The sequence below is a fragment of the Bos indicus genome, chromosome 18 (genome assembly GCF_029378745.1).
Source record: "Bos indicus isolate NIAB-ARS_2022 breed Sahiwal x Tharparkar chromosome 18, NIAB-ARS_B.indTharparkar_mat_pri_1.0, whole genome shotgun sequence".
Taxonomy (NCBI): Eukaryota; Metazoa; Chordata; class Mammalia; order Artiodactyla; family Bovidae; genus Bos; species Bos indicus.
The window spans coordinates 9028000-9047953 of record NC_091777.1 but is presented as its reverse complement, the minus strand read 5'-3'; the positions used below and the strand labels follow the sequence as shown (position 1 = coordinate 9047953).

General features: G+C 50.5%; 1 protein-coding gene and 1 pseudogene across 1 annotated transcript in view; one reads left to right on the top strand and one right to left on the bottom strand.

Moving 5' to 3' along the window:
• Positions 1–19954, bottom strand: part of PLCG2 (phospholipase C gamma 2) — a 157785-nt gene that overhangs the window by 50206 nt on the left and 87625 nt on the right. The window contains exons 8-14 of the mRNA XM_019979736.2: positions 18098–18141; positions 16266–16338; positions 7624–7725; positions 6685–6803; positions 4609–4694; positions 3369–3489; positions 845–1013 (exon numbers count right to left, since the gene is read on the bottom strand). Coding sequence (XP_019835295.2) covers positions 845–1013; positions 3369–3489; positions 4609–4694; positions 6685–6803; positions 7624–7725; positions 16266–16338; positions 18098–18141 — 714 coding nt within the window. The remainder of the gene's footprint in view (positions 1–844; positions 1014–3368; positions 3490–4608; positions 4695–6684; positions 6804–7623; positions 7726–16265; positions 16339–18097; positions 18142–19954) is intronic.
• On the top strand, positions 9324–13516 carry LOC109572708 (nucleolar protein 8 pseudogene; annotated as a pseudogene).

Genomic DNA, 19954 nt, shown 5'->3' with positions numbered 1-19954 from the left:
TGCAACAACTGCAAATGTGATGTGAAAATATCCATGATTTCTGCTGGTGACAAAGCCCCACGTGGCTCGTTGCCAACATTGATGATGGGAGGAAAGGCTAAGTTTTGCTTACATGTTAACAGAGAGGCAACATTTCTGCCCCAAGTTCACATGCCACCATGCCGTCCCCCCAAATTCTACCTGTGGACTCTTGGGGGCTCTGCAGGCCCTCACCTGAAAACCTCTTCCCTGGGAGAGCACAGAACAAGGGGAGAGGGTCCTGGGTCCCTGGACAACCTCGTGGAGCAGAGTCCACTCTCCTGCACACAGGGCTTGAACTGCCATGCTTTAAGCCACTGTCCATCTGGTCTCTTGACCCAAATGTCACCCCCTCCATGGTGCTCATGGCTGTCACTCATCCCCCTCCCACAGCACCCAGCTTGCCACCCCCAGTGCACACAGTCCTTTGGGGGCAGCTGTCCACCTCCAGTCCACCTCCCGAGCTATCCTGGGAGCTCCCAAGGGCAAGGATGGAGCCTGGGTCTCACTGGAACAGCCCCAGCACATCGCGAGGGCCTGACAGAGAGGAACGTGGTGAAGAGCTGCCAAGAAACGAGTGAGTGACACTGAGTGAACGCGTCCGGGGCTCTGCTGTGGGGCAGGGTAGTTCCACGCACTCCATACACACTCTCGCATTTGTACTCACGGCACACTGACAGTGTGAGTTCTATCATGAGGCCCCAGACAGCGAGGACACACAGGCGCTGGGAGGTTAAGCGACCTTGCCCGGGTCGGCTGCGGAGTCAGCGAGAATGGCGAGCCCGGGACCCCAGCCCCCTGTGCGCGTGACGTCCCGAGCCGCTACCTTGATGATGATCTTCCCGCGCAGCTGGCTGGGCGACGGCAGCTGGTCGGCACTGGCCTCCTTGGGTTTGGTCAGCAGCAGGTCTCCAAACACTTCCTTGAACACCCTGGCCATGTGGCGCTGCTGCTCCACACAGCAGTGCTCCTCGATGGACAGGATCACGGGGAAGCTGCGGGCGGGCAGGCGGCAGGGGTCAGCAAGGCGGCAGGGTGTCAGTGTGTGTGTGTGTGCTGGGGAAAGGGGTGTCGGTGTCAGTGTGTGTGTGTGTGTGTGTGTGTTAGGGAAAGGGGTGTCAGTGTGTGTATGTGTGTGTGTGTGTGTGTGTGCTGGGGAAAGGGGTGTCAGTGTGTGTGTGTGTGTGTGTGTGTGTTAGGGAAAGGGGTGTCAGTGTGTGTGTGTGTGTGTGTGTGTGTGTGCTGGGGAAAGGGGTGTCAGTGTGTGTGTGTGTGTGTGTGTGCTGGGGAAAGGGGTGTCAGTGTGTGTGTGTGTGTGTGTGCTGGGGAAAGGGGTGTCAGTGTGTGTGTGTGTGTGTGTGTGCTGGGGAAAGGGGTGTCAGTGTGTGTGTGTGTGTGTGTCTGTGTGTGTGTGTGTGTGTGTGTGTGTGTGTGCTGGGGAAAGGGGTGTCAGTGTGTGTCTGTGTGTGTGTGTGTGTGCTGGGGAAAGGGGTGTCAGTGTGTGTGTGTGTGTTAGGGAAAGGGGCGTCAGTGTGTGTATGTGTGTGTGTGTGTGCTGGGGAAAGGGGTGTCAGTGTGTGTCTGTGTGTGTGTGTGCTGGGGAAAGGGGTGTCAGTGTGTGTCTGTGTGTGTGTGTGTGTGTGCTGGGGAAAGGGGTGTCAGTGTGTGTGTGTGTGTTAGGGAAAGGGGCGTCAGTGTGTGTATGTGTGTGTGTGTGTGGTGGGGGAAAGGGGCGTAAGTGTGTGTGTGTGTGTGTGTGCTGAGGAAAGGGGTGTCAGTGTGTGTGTGTGTGTTAGGGAAAGGGGCGTCAGTGTGTGTATGTGTGTGTGTGTGTGTGTGGTGGGGGAAAGGGGCGTAAGTGTGTGTGTGTGTGTGTGTGTGTGTGTGCTGAGGAAAGGGGTGTCAGTGTGTGTGTGTGTGTTAGGGAAAGGGGCGTCAGTGTGTGTATGTGTGTGTGTGTGTGTGTGTGGTGGGGGAAAGGGGCGTAAGTGTGTGTGTGTGTGTGTGTGTGTGTGTGCTGAGGAAAGGGGTGTCAGTGTGTGTGTGTGTGTTAGGGAAAGGGGCGTCAGTGTGTGTATGTGTGTGTGTGTGTGGTGGAGGAAAGGGGCGTAAGAGTGTGTGTGTGTGTGTGTGTGTGTGCTGAGGAAAGGGGTGTCAGTGTGTGTGTGTGTGTTAGGGAAAGGGGCGTCAGTGTGTGTATGTGTGTGTGTGTGTGTGTGGTGGGGGAAAGGGGCGTAAGTGTGTGTGTGTGTGTGTGTGTGTGTGTGCTGAGGAAAGGGGTGTCAGTGTGTGTCTGTGTGCCTATGTGTGTGTTGGGGGAAAGGGGCATCAGTGTGTGTGTGGGCGCACCAGGGAAAGGGGTGTCAGTGTGCGCGCGTGTGTGTGTGTGTGTGTGTGTTGGGGGAAACGGGTGTCAGTGTGTGTCTGTGTGTGTTTGCGTGTCTGTGTGTGTGCATGTGTGTGTGTTTTGGGGGAAAGGGGTGTCAGTGTGTGTCTCTGTGTGTGTGTGTATCTGTGTGTGTGTGTGTGCTGGGGAAAGGGGTGTCAGTGTGTGTCTGTGCGTGTCTGTGCGTTGGGGAAAGGGGCGTCAGCGTGTATGTGTGGAGAGTATGGGGTGGGGGTGTGTCTGTGTCTGCTGGAGGGGTGTCTGTGGTGGGGTACTACTCAGGGTGTGTCTGTGTGTGTGTCTATGTGTGCTGCGGGTGTCTTATGTGGGGGGGTGTATCTGTGAGAATCTATGTGTACTGTGTGTATAAGTGTGTGCACTGGGGGGAAGGGAGTGTCTGTGTGTATCTGTTGGGAGACAGTGTCTGTTCCTGTGTGTGTCTCTGTGGGGTGCATCTGGGGTGGTGGTGAATGTGTGTGTCTGTGTGTGTATGTGTGTGTATGTCTGGTGTGGTGGGGAGTATGCATGCGTGTATGTGTGTCTGTGGTGGGGTATGCCTGGTGTGGTGGGGAGTGTGTGGGTGTGTGTGTCTGGGGGGTGGGGAGTATGCATGTGTGTATGTATGCAGTGGGGTGTGTCTGGGGTGGTGGGGAGAGTGTGTGTGTGTGTGTGTGTGTGTGTGTGTGTGTGTCTATATGGGGTGTGTCAGGGGGTGGAGAGTGTGTCTGTGTGTCTATGTGGGGTGTCTGGGGGTGGGGAGTATGTGTATATGTGTGTGTCTATGTGGGGCGTGTCTGGGAGGTGGGGACTGTATGTGTGTGCATATGAGTGTGTGTGTGTGTGAGTGTGTGTGTGTGTGTCTATGTGGGGTGTGCAGGGGGGTGGGGAGTATGTCTGTGTGTCTGTCCACCCAACCCCAGTGGCCTCCCTTTGAAGGTGAACCACCAGGAAATCAGCTGCCGACCTGGAGGTGACAAAGGCGTGGTCTTTGATGGCCTGCACAACGTCGTCGAACTTGATCTTGGTGGTCCGCGTCCAGCCGTGGTAGATGATGGGCTTGCCATCGGGCCCGTCCCAGCAGTCCACTGCAGGCAGAACCGGGAGTCCTGAGCTCCCGCCCATCCCCCTCAACCCCCAGTCCACAGCCGTGCCAGCCGTGCCAGCCATGCCCTGGCCCCCGCCCCAGTGCTGGCTCCATCACCTGGACACCGGGGCCAGACCTGGCCAGATCAGGGCCACCAGCCTGAGGACGCGCCTCACCTGCACACACATGTCACCTGCGTCATTACAGGAAGACTGTGTGGCCTAATTAAAGGTCCCTTTGTAATGCCACACATCCGTCCAAAAGACGTTCGTTCAAATTTTTTTAACAGATTCATCGTGCGTTTTATCTTCTGATTTGACTTGTCTAAACACTGCCTTGCTTTCTCTGCTAGAGGGAACATTACAGGGCAGTGAGAGATTTATTTTTCAAGATTCATGGTGAAATGTTCAGACAGAACTAGGTTACGTAGAAGGTGAACAGCCTCTATATTTTTAACCCACAGAGGAGACAGGAGCTGACAGTTTCAAACTAAATTTTTTTCACATTTGCTTTTTCCCTAACAGGGAAAAAGGCATAAATTAGGCAGCACTCTGTAGGAGGAACTGCCATTAAGGTTTGATACCGTGATGAATGTTTCTGATTAAAATGGAGCCGACATCGGTGCTCTGGGCCTTTCCTCAGCCTGGCACAGCCATGAGCCTCTGGTACTGAGTCAGGCTGGGGGGTCAGGAGGAAGCACCCGCTCCCAGCCACGTCCGGGAGCCTGGAGTCGCCTATGTGGGGCAGCTGCGGGCACCCAGGCACAGGCGCTCAGGGACCCCTGCTGAACCGCGCAGGGCGCCCACCTGTCTCTAACAACAGCCCCGAGGGACGGCAGGACAGGAAGGCCATCTTTGCGACGGGCCTCCCAGCCCCTCTGCTGTATCTGGACACCTTCCAGACAAGAAGACCACTGCCCAAGCTGCTGTGGCTCCGACCTGGCCAGGCCCAACGTCCCTCCTTGTCGTGGGGGACCCCATCTTCGGGGGAAAGCCCCCAGGCTGCTGGGGGCCGCCTCACTCACCCCAGATGCTGAGGGTACCTGGCTCCGCCCCCAGGCTGCCCCGCCCACCCCCACCATCAGGCCCCCACGTGAAGCGTCCGGCGGGCGGGTACTCACGCTCGATGCAGCGGCAGCCCATCCGCAGGCAGCGGATGTAGGCCTCCGTGGACGACTCGCTCCGCAGCTGGTCCCCCGTGAGGTACCTGCAGGAGAAGGGGCCCTGTAAGGGCAGGCCTGCACCTCGGGGCGCCCCTGGGGAACTTCTCAGCCTGACCCCCCAATGCCCTGAGTTCTTCCTGTCTATAAAGATCCCCCCTCACCACATCCCCCAGTTAGGATTTGGGCCAGACACAGGCAATCCTGTGGCTGACACAGTCAGGAGCCTCAGACTCAGGCTATGGTCGTGGGAGGTGAAGGGAACCATGCTGGAAACCCAAGGGTGGGGTGGAGAACATGTGTCCTTACGAGGAAAACGTGGTCGAAGGGAGTCAGGAGCGAGACTGACGGACAATGATAAACCCACGACCCCTGACGGCTGCCCCCAGGCTACACAAGGCAGAGGCGGGCCACCATTCACATCAGGGCCCCAGGCCGGGCTCAGGATAAATGGAACTTGCTACCCCGTGAACTGTGTCCACGAAAACTGATGCAGAAAGACCAATTTTTATCATTCTCCTCCTTACCACCCATGTCCCCCGCTTTAAGAGTCTGTGTTGCTCAGCTATCTTCTGGGTTTGGCAGGATTTGCCATTCTAAAACACATACTCAAGTCAAAGATAGGGACAAGAACTATGAAGTCCCTTTGCCCCTGAATAGGAAGGTGTCTTCCAAAATGCCTGGAGACAAACCTAAGGGCCTTCTCTCCAACTCCTGTCTGGACCGACACTCGGGAAAGTACCAGTCAACAGCCCAGGACCGAAGGCCTCCACCCTCTCACCTTGTACAGCAGACAGAGGATGAGAGCCTGAGTGGCACATCTGTTTCTCCCTTCCTGTCTGCCCTTTTTTTTTCAATCAGGGCAAGCTCCCAAAGATACACATTTGAGTGTGCTGTTCTCCAGCCTAAAAGCCATCAGTGGGGACTCCCACTGCCCTCCCTGCTGCTTCAAAGATTCCACTCAAGCTGACTCTTCCTGGCCTCGTCTCCTGCCACTCTCCCTCCAGGGTCTGTGCTCTAGTCTTACTAGACTCCGCTCAGTTCCTCCTACCCCCGGACATTTGCATGTGCTGTTCCTGTGTCTGAAGCCCTCTTCCTCCTCGCCTCGCCACCTGTTCTTCTCTCACCAACTCCCGCTCATTGCTAAGACTCAAAGGAGGCCCTTTCCCCCTCCAAACACAGAGGACAGGGGCTGATCCTGCCCCCAGCCCAATTGTTTCCTATTTTTTGGCCCCGCTGTGCAGCATGTGGGATCTTAGTTTCTCAACCAAGGATTGAACCCGTGCCCCATGCAGTGGACATGCAAGCCCAGGGCCTGGCGCAAGGTCAATCTCAGTAAATGTCAGTTCAGTGACTAATTCAACTGCCTTCCTAAGAGCTGGACCATAAAGAAGGCTGAGCACCAAAGAACTGATGCTTTCGAACTCTGGTGTTGCAGAAGACTCTTGAGAGTCTGATGGACAGCAAGAAGAACAAAGCAGTCCATCCTAAAGGAAATCAACCCTGAATATTCACTGGAAGGACTGATGCTGAAGGGGAAGCTCCAATACTTTGGCCACCTGACACAAAGAGCTGAGTCACTGGAAAAGACCCTGAGGCTGGGAAAGATTGAAGGCAGGAGGAGAAGGGGATGAGATGGTCGGATGGCATCACCGACTCAATGGACATGAGTCTGAGCAAAGTCAGGGAGATAGTGAAGGACAGGGGAGCCTAGCATGCTGCAGTCCTTGGGGTCATAGAGAGTCGGAAAGGACTTAGAGACCCAACAGCAACAACTACGAATGAGATGCCCAAACTGAAACTGGCTTTGTCGACTTGCTCCTTAGGGCCACAGGAAAAGGATTACTATGGCAATACCAACTAGGAGAGACAGAGGCATCTCCCCTCCCCTCCAGAAGCTTCCATATATCCCAGTCTGAGCAGCGAGGGCCTGCACTCTGCCCACTGCCCACACACTCTGCCAGAGCAGCGCCCCAGAGCGCCCTCCGTACCACCGTTCTCCTGCCCGACGTGCCGCAGGCTGGCGGGGAGACTCACGTGTTGTGAGACGAGGAGATCCAGTAATGAGACAAGGGGTTGTTCATGTCCTGCATGTCCACCACGTCGTACTTCTCGTCCCAGATGCTGTTCTCCCGGGAAAACAGGTACGTGAGGAACTAGGAGAGTCACAAACACAGGGAGGGATCAGCACACGGGTGGCGATGGGTTCTTACGGGCCTGTGTCAACTCGGGGAGACGGTACGTGAAGATTCAACACACGGCCCCCTGGCCTCAGTTACCCAAGTTGCTAAAGCAGAAAACTCGGATTGCAACAGGCTGTATGAACACACGCTTTGCTGACCTATACAGTTAATTTCCTTTGCAATATGTATCCTTAAGTACTGGAGGCTACAAGAGTACGTGCTGCCCATATACAAGTGTTTAGGGACAATAATACCATGAGCATTTGTGAACGCACCATCCGAGGTGAGGGACAGAACACTGCCAGTGTCATGATACCTAAAAGGCAGGAAATTTCATATGCCAGTTCCCGACCCCTTAAAAAAGAAAACAGAAGCCTGAGTGACACTCTACTTCCTGGGAACAACCCTGCATGGGACGAGGGGCGCTTCCCAGCTCCCCTCAGCCCCTGCTGCCTCACGCTGGGCCAAGTGCACCCATTTCCACATCTTGCAAGAGCCGCGTAAGCCTCAGAATTCTAGTGCTGTGCTTGTAACGGTTTAAGGTTCACTAGCAGCACCTCCCTCTAGCGGCAAAAGAGAAGATTTCACCTACGTGATCTAACAGAGGAGGAGGAGAAAAATCAAAGGCTATGATGGTTTGGGACCTGGGGGAACAAACAGCTCTTGACTGAGAGAGTCAGTCTAGGGACATCTAGCAGCAAAGCCCTCCAAGGGAAGAGGCCTAGAAAATACACTTCGGAGGACAGCAATATCAATCCAAAAGCCATGCGCACAGGACAGGGAGCTCACTCACCTCATCCACAAACAGGAAGGGTTCAGCAGTTTCCCTCATGGTGTCGTCAATAAACTTCGTCATCCGCTCACGGACTTTGTTCAGATCCTGAGCCCAAAGCTCCTTAGAATGATAAAAAGAACATGAAATCATCAGAAAGAGGACTTTGCAAAATTCTTTACCTCCCAGGACCCAGTTTTAGTCAAAGACTGAAACATGGATGCATTCTGGACACACATACCATCAAGGCCTCACCCTACGCACAGCACATTTTCCCTAAAGGACCACAGAGTAAACATTGTAGGCTTTTGGCCACAACAACTCAATTCTTCTATAATAGTGCAGAAAGAACTACAGACAACAGGCACACAAATGGCCATGGTTGTGTTTATAAATAAAACTTTATTTGTAAAAAACAAGCTGTGGGCCAGATGCGGTCTGTGGTAATAGTCTGCCAACTCCTGCTCTAAGCCAGTTCCTTACACTTGCTAGCATGAAGAGGAGGGGAGCACAGTTATGTCAGACAACTACGGTCACTCCCCCGGCTGATGGTGGGCAAGTCACAGACCCTCTCTGAGCTCCTGGTCTGTTACCTGGGAATAATGATACCTAAGCACACAGACTGTGAAGGACTGGATGAAATAAAAGTTCTGTGCTTAAAACAGCACCTGGTACACAGAAGGCACTCCAATCACAGCAACATGACTGGTCGACTGTCACCCTCCTGTGACATCTCATCCTGTCCAGACAACTCTGCAGGTCACATACTGTCACTGTCGTTTTAGAGACAAGGACACAGAAGCTCAGAACATCACACGACCCCAACTTCACACAGCTAGTAATCTGGAGAGCTAGGCTTCCAAATAACTAAACTTTGGAAAACCAACACAGAATCAGTCAAGATCAGCAAAGTATTGCTACTCAGACACCAATAAGGTCTGAAAGATACATGACCAGTTCAAAGACAGCTTCTGCACAGTCTCAGAAATTCAGAAGCCCTTTAGAAAAAAGTACATACAATGTAAAAGAACTTCACTGTTTTCTCTTCAAACCCTAAATCCCCAAATATTCCTAGACAAAAGGATAAAGCATGACCCAGATATTCAATTTGGGCTCATGTTTTCTGGATTCCTAGTACTCTAAAACCTCTATCTGTAGGAACAATAAAACCAGGTGTGCTGGCGGCGACGCGTGGTTGGATGGGAAGGTCAGAACAGGAAGTCTGAAAGAGGTAAAGCGCACGGGCAGACACAAACGAGGTAGGTGCAAGGCGACAACAAGCCTCACTGCTGATTCTTGCGAATCGCCTTGGATGAAGGACACCCAACAGCCCGGAGCCAGGGGGACAGCTGGTTCATTTGTGTACAGGGTGTTACAACCTTTGAATACCAGAACAGGAAACTCAAATTGTAGGATACTTAATGCAAACACCTTGCCAGGCCTAGATGTCCTGCAAAGGCCAGGAGCTTCCTGCTTCCTTCTCCTGTAGAGCTTTTGCATAAAAAATCATGGGTACTGAGCCGACATAACCTGGAACTGAAATAGCTGTGAATAAGAAATCATCTGCCTAAAGGAGTTTAAAACCTGAATATCCTAGGGGGTTAGTAAATGTTTCTACTTGGTGGGACTTCCCTGGTGGTCCAGTGGTTAAAACTCTACCATTCTAATGCAGGGGGCACAGGTTTGATCCCCAGTCAGGGTACTAAGATCCCACATGCCACATGGCCAGAAAAGGAAAAAAACGTGTCTCTGTGGCATGGGGTATTGTGCTGGGCAACTGCAATAATGGCAATGATGAGACTGTGAGGAGAGAAGCAACTGCGGTGAGGTGGTCTGCGCTGGGCAGGGGCGGCATGCCAGGCTCTGCCCTCAACCTTGAGCCTCAACCTTGTGGCTCATTTTGAACTCACATAAGCCCGGGAGATACGTATAACATTATTCTCCGGTTAAATAAATAAGAAAGCTGAGGCTTCATGTCATTAAATAAGCTGACCCAACAGTGAGTCCTAGACCAACCCACACACATCAGGTTCGGGTCAGTTCATGTCACCTGTCCCTCCCAGGGCTGGACTGCAGCCCACCTGACCAGCCCCCAGATGGAAATTCAGATGGGTTCTCTGAAATCCTCACATCTATTAAAATGCCGCCATCACACCAACTTGTTAGAAAAGATGAAGACGGTGGATTTCCCCGTGAAAACTGTGCCAGGAACAGAAGTACCAGGCACAAAAACTGGAAGAGGCTTCCCTGTCCTTCATGTAATGAATGAGTGTAAATGTAAAATCATAAAGTATGATCCCTCAAAATACTGCCACAACTTAAAGAAGATAGGGGAGGATTTCACAAATGCTGTCCCTGTACCGAACCTCACTTGGGAACCGGAAGGAGAGAATGATCCTATGAGTACGAAACAGTGATAACTCTCTGCCTTTCACAGCCCTGCCAAGAAGACAATACAAGTGCAGAAGAATGAGGGTTCCGCTGTGTCTCTAACCATGAGATCAGAACCAAGCAGTGTAACGGAGAGTCCGCATTTAATACAACGATTTGCACAAAACACACCTCATAATCCCATTCCTCCTAAATCACCCTCTACAACTGATGATGATTGTCAGAAATTTTAAAATGTATTTTTTCAGACTTCTGGTTTAGAAACTACCAAAAACAGAAATAGCATATTTGATGATGATATTGATTCTGAAGATGAATTAAGACTAATGATTGCAAGACAGGAAAACAGAGAAAATGACATGGTCCTCCAATGAATTTGAAAATGATCCCTTTGAAGTTGTAAGGGATGATTTTAAATCTGATTTTCACAAATTTCACATTTCAACAGGTTTAGGCCTCAGAAACAATGTCTCTTGCCTCAACAGTGAAAATAACATTATGGAAAATGGTTGTGACTCTGATTCAGGAGATACAGATGAAATCACTGCAATGAAAAAAGTTCTGGTAAGATCAAAAACAGTGTGGATTTTTCACAGATAGAAAAGTCTATGAACAAGAACACTCATTTGAAAAACAGAAAAAAAGGAGGATCTTTCTGATGACTGTATTAAAGTACAAAAAAGAAAAAACAAAGCCGAGATAGCCCTGAGTCACAGAGTTAAGGCTCTTAGTTGTAAATCTCTGATTGAGACCAGTAGCAGTGAAGACGCTGATTCCGTATCAGAATCAACTGAGTCTGAAGGCCGTAAGGAGTATAACACCTTGATGGAAAACTGTCTCCGTGTGGATCTGACTTCGGCTGATTTGGAACAGTCGGCTGGTGGTAACCAGGAGGCTCCAAAAGAAAAGACTGAGAGCAGTGGCCAGGAAACCACTGCCAAGCGTGACGGGGCCTCCAAGAGCCAAAGGACTCCAGGTGACCTCCGCAGAGGCCAGCAGGGTAGTCATCCCAAGGAGACTGTGGCTTCTCTTTTAGAAGGAAAAGAGAACCCATGTGGAAAACAGAACCCAAAGGAAAATACCTTAAAGTCAAAATTTCAGGCTTTCAAAGGAGTGGGCTGTCTCTATGGAAAGGAATCAATGAAAAAAAAAAAATCCTTGCAAGAGAGTGTCGCCTCTAACAATATTAATAAAGATCAAATTTCCTTGAAACTTGAGGAACCCAGGAACATGTCCATGGAAAAATGGTCCCTGTGTGCTAATGGCCCATCAAGTGAACAGACTCCTTTCCAACATGCAAAGGAGGCAAATGACTCAAACCAAATTCAGCCTCAAAAGAGACAGGCTTCTTTTGAGAGTCAGGGTCACAAAGCAGGTGTCCCCTAACAGTTCAGAAAAGAGAAGCAGGAATCCTATTTCTAGTCTGTTGCCACTAAAAGATAAGAAGTCTTGGTGCTAAGACTAGCAGCAGAGGCCTTGATGAAGACTCTTGCCACAGGACTGGAAAGTCAGGAGAGGGCTCTGATCGGAGGCCTGATCTATGCAGCTCCAAGGCCCCTGAGAAACCACCAGAGGTTTTCGCAAGGAGAGACTCCCAGGGGAGCAACACTGACTTCCCACTTTCTGTTAAGAGTTCATCAGGTGTCAGTGCTAAGGATAAGCATGCTGAAGATAATCAGAAAGGTCTGGCAGCCTTAGAGGCAAGGCGGAAAGCCAAAGAACTTCAAAAGAAGTCGGTTCACAATGCTCTGGCAAATTTGGACGGTCATCCAGAGGACAAGCCGACGCACATCATCTTTGGTTCCAGTAGTGAAAGTGAAAGAGGAGACAGTCACTCAGGAGCAAAGCCACCCAGGAGAGGAACTGGCAAAAGGGGTAGAGCCTCTGGGGAGCTCTTTGACAGCAGTGATGACGAGGAATCTTGTTCTGAAGATGACAATAACAGGTTCAGAATTAAACCTCAATTTGAGGGCACAGCTGGACAGAAGCTCATGAATTTGCAGTCTCACTTTGGCACTGACTCCCGATTTCTAGAAAGTGATAATGAAGAGGAACAGAAAGAAATAAATGAAAAGAAAACTGCTGAGAAGGAAGAGCTTGCTGCAGAAAAGCTGAAAGCCCTGAATATTGTGCAGAGCATTTGCAGATCAGCTTAAGCAATTCTACAAAGAATCAGTAGCTGCAAAGAAATTTAAGGACATCATACATTATGATTCAGTGAGGCATGACCATGCCACTTATGAAAGAAGGCAAGATGATAAACCCAAAGAAAGTAAAGCAAAACAAAAGAAGAAAAGGGAGGAAGCTGAGAAACTACCTGAAGTGTCTAAAGAAACGTATTATAACCTTCAGTTCAGTTGCTCAGTCGTGTCCGACTCTTTGCAACCCCATGGACTGCAGCACCCCAGGCCTCCCTGTCCATCACCAACTCCCGGAGCCTGCTTAAACTCATGTCCATCATGTCGGTGATACAATCCAACCATCTCATCCTCTGTCGCCCCCTTCTCCTCCTGCCTTCAATCTTTCCCAGCATCAGGGTCTTTTCAAATGAGTCAGTTCTTCGTCTCAGGTGGCCGAAGTATCGGAGTTTCAGCTTCAGCATCAGTCCTTCCAGTGAATAGTCAGGACTGACTTCCTTTAGGATGGACTGATTGGATCTCTTTGCAATCCAAAGGACTCTCAAGAGTCTTCTCCAACACCACAGTTCAAAAGCATCAATTCTTTGGCGCTCAGCTTTCTTTATAGTCCAACTCTCACATCCATACATGACTAATGGAAAAACCACAGCTTTGATTAGATGGACCTTTGTTGGTAAAGTAATGTCTCTGCTTTTTAATATGTTGTCTAGGTTGGTCATAGCTTTTCTTCCAAGGAGCAAGCATCTTTTAATTTCATGGCTGCAGTCACCATCTGCAGTGATTTTGGAACCCCAAAAATAAAGTCAGTCACTGTTTCCATTGTTTCCCCATCTATTTGCCATAAGTGATAGGATTATAACATTGCTACGGATTTAAAACAAATATTCCAGACTGTAAAAGATACCAGTGTAAAGGAAGACAACACACCTTGGAATGTGGACCCTGATGGAGAGAAAGCTGAGGTGGTCCAGGACCCTACAGCTCTGATGATTTGGGGTGAACAAACCGGTGGGTTCACATTTTCCTTTTTTGAGTCTGACGCCAAAGATGAAGAGGAAGAGACCTATAGAGTTGAAGCAGTAAAACCTGGGAAGATGGCCTGGCAGGGAGACCCTAGTTTCCAAGACAGCAGGTTCAGAAGAGGAAGATGTTACTGAAGAGACAGATGACAAAAAGCACAGCCCTGAAGAAGTATCATTACCTGAGAAAGAGACTACTAGATTTTTCTTTTTCTCTAAGAATGATGAGAGACTTCAGGGTTCTGACTAATTCTGGAGTGGGAAGTAGTATTAGCAGGAATTCTTGGGAGATCAGAACAAACAACTTGCATAATGGACTGTCGGAAGAAATGTGAAAACGCCAAAAGGAGAGTGAAACCAAAATAATAAATGTCGTCATTAGTTTCGATAACGAATGTAAACAAGTCTCACCGTGGAAACTGGAGTGATCTAGAAAATGATTTTAACTGGCAAAGAATTCAGAGCGAAGGAATATTCAAAATCTTATCTGGTGGATATCATTCTGATTGCTTTCTTTTTCTGTAGATTTCCTATCTGTTAACTAATTACTTCAAACAACCTGAACCTTTGTTTTAATGAAGCATAAGATAGTCCCTCAAAATACTTTTGTATATAATCTCTTTGCCCTCCTTCTTCAATAACGAATGGGCATTTCCTGACATGAGGTTTACATAAAGCTTTTTAAAATATATGCATCATAGCATTTATATTTTCCAAGTTATATTTCATGTAAATTATACTTGAAATATTTCTGATTGTATTAAATACACCTTACCTCCAAAAAAAAAATGCTGCTGTCGTTTCTTTAGGATAAGTTCCTAGGAGAGCAATTATTAAAGTACAGAAGGCTGTTTTCAAAGTTTTCATATTAACTGCATTTTGCCCCAAGTGTTTTCTAAAAAATTTGTTGTTAACTCACACACCAAGTGCTGCAGCGATTATTTCACATATGAGCCTCCAGGCCCTGGGTCACCGGTTCAGCGTCCCACAGAGCGCCGGGGGCTGAGACATTCAGAGTCCACCAGACTGACGGCCCGGGCCCCACCCCTGGCCTCACCCCTCGTTCCCGCCACGCACACTCACATGGGTGCATGCAGGCTGCCTGCGTCCTAGCTCCCAGATGTGGGATCCTAACTCCCTGCACTTTGCTGCTGGCCCGTGACCCTGACCTCTGAGGGCAGCCCAGTGACAGGGCCAGTGTGGGGAAAGCATGGGACTGTCCCAGGAATATCATTACCCTGCACGAGGCGGTGGATCCAGGATACACGGTGAGTTGTCCAGGAGTTTAACCACTTAACTCCAACATCTCCCTACAAATTCAGGGAGTAATTCAGTGCAAGGAAGAGCACGGAGAAAAGCAGGCAGCATGGGTGCCTCTCTCTCTGCTTCAATCTCTGGGCAGCTCAGCACTTTACATGTAATTGGGTCCAAGAGACTTCATCTATCCCCTCATTTCACCTGCCCTCGGTCATAGTCCCAGGTGGGTAAGACTTCTCTTGGTCACTCCCATGCACCCCAGCATCCTGATCACCATTCATCATGAACCACTGCTGCTACCCGCTCTGCCTGGACCTTCCTGTGGCCGGCCTCACCCAAGTGTCTCTGTTCATCATTCTCCCTAAAACCAATGACATCTGAACACCGGATGGGTGGGGACACTAAGAAGTTAGTGCTGGTTGCGAAAGGTGTTAACAGGAGTATTATTGTCCTGTTTTGTTTAAAAAAAAAAAAAAACTCCATTTCACGAGAGAGACATACTGGAGTATTTACAAATGGAATGATACAGAGTCTGGGGTTTCCATTAGAATTTGCCAGCAAAGAAATGAAGGAGGAGGGAAGGGAAGGGAGACACATGGGTGTGGGGATGGAAGAGGGATGAAATCAAGGTGGCAAAACGTTCATAATCCTGTAATCTGAGTGATGGGTCCACGGGAGTTTATGATTCCAGCCTGTCTACTTTTGCGTATGTTTGAGATGCTTTACAATACAAAGTATTTTTTAAAGCAAATGAGCTGAATATCCTTATGAATCTAAGGCTGCCCTTAAGAAGTCTATTAAAAAAAAAAAAAAAAGGGGGGACGTCCCTGGCAGTCCAGTGGTTAGGACTTTACCTTCTGACACACAGGGTGAGGGTCCAATCCCTGGTCAGGGAGTTAAGATCCCACGTGCCTCAGGGCCCAAAAATACAAAATTCAAACCAGTTGCAGTATTGTAAAAATTCAATAAAGGCTTTTAAAATCTTTAAAAACAACTGAAGAGAATAAAAGTACGTGAAACTCCAGTGATTAGAAATAACATTTTTGAATAGACAACGTGACTATGTATGTACACACACACCCACACATACAAAGATCAACACCATCTTCTCTGAACCCCATAATTCTGAGAGGTAGGGCTCTCATCCCATTCAAAGAGGAGGAAAGCGGGGCACAGACAGGTCGAACCACCTGCCCAAGGTCACACAGCCCGTGACAGGACAGCAGGCTTCTCTCACTCTAGCTGGCGTCTCCGCTGAGGCACTCCTGACACGCAGGGCTGGGGAACTCCTTGCTGCAGGAATGGGGCGGACGTGGGGTGTGGTCGCCTCACAACAGCCCTGGGCTCCCCACACTAGATGCCAGGAGCCCTGACTTGAGTGTGCAGCGCCTGCCCGGACGGCCCCATAAAAAACCACTGCCCGACATGAACTCCTACTCAGACTCCAGCTCGGGGCCCACATGCAAACACCCTAACAGACGTCCACGGGTCACCTGTTTGAGGACAGCATTCTGCCTTATCCCTCAGAGGACCCCCAGGCTCGTCCACCTGAGTCCCATCCTCCCGGAGCCAGGGATGGCTTCCCGTGGAAGGGCCCCCCGAGACAAGCCGGAGTTGGGGAGCAGAAGCCAGCAGGTGAGGGCCCCGCCCGCCCCGCAGTATCCCCATCAACCCCTCCTCCATCTGCGCCCGGGGAAGGGGCTGCTGCAAGGCCAGCCTCATTCCAGAGCCTCAGCCCCCAGGCGCCGCTGGGCAGGGAGACGATTCCTGTTTCCTGATGGCAGGTGCCAACAAGGCAACAAACTGCGGGCACAGCACCCCCCGCCCACCCAGCGCCCCCGCCCTGCTATCCCCTCACCTGCTGTTCATGCAAGAGAAACCGCTGAAAGTCGTGCAGGTGGACAGCAGAGGCGTCTGGCCGGTCGGTGTTGCTGCCCTCGGGGAAAGAGATGGTGTTTAGAGGGGGCAGTCAGCAGTCAGGAGGTGGTCCCCGCCAGCAGACACCCGGGCACCTGGGCACCCAGCTGAGCCCCCCACCGGTGCCCCATGGGGTCAGGTGTGGGCTGGCCGACAGGAAGACAAAGTCACCCAGATGACACCCCTGACCCAGGAGGATGCAAAGAGGGGCCCTGACACCACAACCCAGGAGAATCAGGCGCTGGAATCCACACCCAGCTGCCCCTAGCTGGTCCCACAGGGGCAGGGAGGACGGGCAGGACAGCAGAGGCCAGGGTGGGGCTGGCCGTGGAGTGCATTTAGCGGGTGGCAACGCTGGAGAAGTGACCCCAGAGCCTGCTCTGAGGCAGGAGAGGGGCCTGGATGAAGCCCCGACTCTGGGCGGGCAGGGAGAACCTGCTGGAATATGCAAGACCAGGGCCAGGGAGTGAGTGGAGGGCCTCTGCTGGGAGAATCTTCCGCCTGAGACAGGGAATCCTTCAGCCTGAGAAAAGGGAGATTCCTCCTTGGCCAGCAGGCTGCTGGCCTCCTGGAAAGGGTGCTCAACTGGACCAAGAACCTCGCTGGTCCAAGCAACCGTGAGGGCTACAAGAGGTACGTCCTGTAAAACAGGGCTCTCCGGGGAAACGCATACTTTTCCCTGAGCATCTGCAGTGTGGGTGGGAGGGTGTTTTTCTTAAATACAGGAGATAAAACATGCTTTAAGTTTTCTCCCTTTACTAAACACTCAGGGTCCAAAAGTCTGCTGTCTCTGAGTGTATTTCCAACCTTCTTTCTTAACAGCCTCATGGTCCAACACTGATCTTTTCAGTAAAACACTGCAAACAAACCAGATCCATTTAGATGGATGAATACTTTGGAGTTTTCAGGGTTTCTGGTTTAGAACTCAACAGAGGAACAATTGCCAGGGCATCTTCATCAATGAGGGCTGGTTCTGAAAAGCAGGCCCAGGTCAGCAGGCCACAAATCACATTCTAGGTGCTGTTACGCCACAGGAAACCTTTCTCCCAGGGAGACAGGCTTGGGAGACACAGCTCACTACAGACCTCCCACCTGGGGAATCAGGAAGTTCAGTAAAGGGCCTCACAAGTCCTGCAGCACTTACGTTTCAGCCATCATACCATCACCACTATTTATGAGCCTTGCCACGCACCACATAAAACACTTTATGTGCTTCGACTCATTTTAATTCGGTTCAACCTGCTTAACCAGGACGTCCTGAAGCAAGCAGGCTTCTCGACAGGACCTTCTGGGCCATCCTCCCAACACTGCACAAGCCCTGCTGCTGTGCACATTTATTCGTGGCATTGGATTGACTGGAGTCCGTGACTCAATGGACGCGAGTTCGAGCACATTTATTCGTGGCATTGGATTGACTGGAGTCCGTGACTCAATGGACGTGAGTTCGAGCACATTTATTCGTGGCATTGGATTGACTGGAGTCCGTGACTCAATGGACGTGAGTTCGAGCAAGCTCTGGGAGCTGGTGATGGACAGGGAAGCCTGGCGTGCTGCAGTCCACAGGGTCGCAAAGAGTCAGACTCAACTGAGCAACTGAACTGAACTGAGTGTCAGGATAGTCAGTTCCCCAACAAGGGGACCCTGTCTCTGTGGACACCAGTGCCTGCCAGAGAGGTGACCTCCTGAAGGTCAGGGGGCCGGGCTGGGAGGACCCACAAGGGCGCCATGCCTGGCACAGCCGCCCAGAACTACAACCCAGCAAAGGTGCCTCACCCCAAGAGGAACACGGAAGAATCCTTTTTGAATTCGTCAAGGATCTGAAACAGAAAATAGAACACACACACAAAACAAGAAAATTAGACACATCAAGACAACAAAAATAAACAGAGTTTTTGTTAAATTACCATGGTCGTTTATGTGCCTTGTAAATATTCAAATATTTACATCTTGACACAAAAGGTGGAAGTCTTCCTCGCCTCTTTCACAGCCTGATTCCTGAGAAGCAATCACTCATAATAATTTGGCAGTTCTCCACCTTGAGTTCATTTTACGGATATTCCATTAGTTATATCTTATCAAATTATATCTTATCATCTTATGTTACATCTATGTCTTCCAACTTTTTTGCTGTTGTTTCACGCTTTAGCTATTATTTAGCAACTTCAAATCACCCTGCCTCACTACTTTGAAAACCCACACTGCATTCCATGTCTGTCCTTCAACTTTTTGCTCATCGATCCAGCGTTACACAGAATGTTCCCATGTATCTGTCTTCGCCCACTTGTGCCAGCGTTTCCGCGGGGTGGATTCCTGGGTGGGAAAGCACCTGGACACAGGGTGTGCACATCACTGTTCACAGATTCACCAGAGTCCTCTCTAAACAGGTGTCCTGACTGGCACGCCCAGCAGAAAATACACACCCCTTTCTGCACCCTCACAGCTACATTTCCAATCCTTAATATTTCAATGGGCTCATTGCTCATCCTTGAATTCAAGAGAAAGAAAAATATCGGGAGCTCTAGTCCAAGGCTTCATGGCCTGCTTGTACTGCAGCTGTGATGAGGGGCAGCGAGGAGCTCTAGTCCAAGGCTTCATGGCCTGCTTGTACTGCAGCTGTGATGAGGGGCAGCGAGCCCCTCCACCAAGGAGGAGCGGGGACACCCCCGCCCCCAGCCGCCACTGCACCAGCTCCCTGGCCAGGCATCTTACACACACATGGGCATGGATGCACAAACACCCACATGCCACATACATGCATGCACACCCACACTGCGTCCATTTCCAGTTAGGCAGCATGACTGGAACAGTCTCTAACGCCACTGTGATTGGATCAGCACTGGAGTAATTCAGGACACAGATGCAGCTCCCGGCAGGTTATAAATGCTAACAATTTAAAACGACTCCTGCCCTCGATGCCCTCGTCGTCTTGCCAAACAGCCTGTGCTCCAGGATGACATGTGGAAAATCAGTGTTCTAGAAAAGGTAGCCACTGGCCCCTGGGAAGCCTCAGGAGGTCTGCAGAAGTCTGTGAGTGTACTTTTTTTTTTTTCCTTTTCCTGGAAAGATGGTCCGTAGCTTTAATTAGCATCTCAAAGAGGTAGGTCACCAAAAAAGGTTAGGAGTCACTCTTTTAGAAAGACTTAGAAGGACTTCCTTTCACGTACATGTCATTTACCGCAGCGGTCCCCAAACTTTTTGGCACCAGGGAGCGGTTTTGTGAAAGACGATTCTTCCGAGGACTGGGGAGGGGAGCCGGTTCCGGGATGATTCAAGCACATCACACTCATTGTGCACTCTACTTCTATTACTACTGTACCAGCTCCACCTCAGATCATCAGGCATCAGACCCCGGAGGCTGGGGAATCCCTGATTTAGAGCATGGCTATTTTTTTTTCTTTAAGGAGGAAGGATTTTAGGGAGGGCATGCTGTTTGCCATCTGGACTCATTCGGCCCTTACATCGTTGGGTCAACTGGGGCGTAAGGCCAGATCCTCTCAAACCCAAACCCCGAGACTGGATTCCCCACATCTGGAGGAAGGCCACCTGTGACTCCCCTCCGAGTGTTTCACTCCACGTGGTCCTTACTTAAAGCCAGCCCCTTCCTCGCCACGCAGTGAAGTGGAGAAAAAG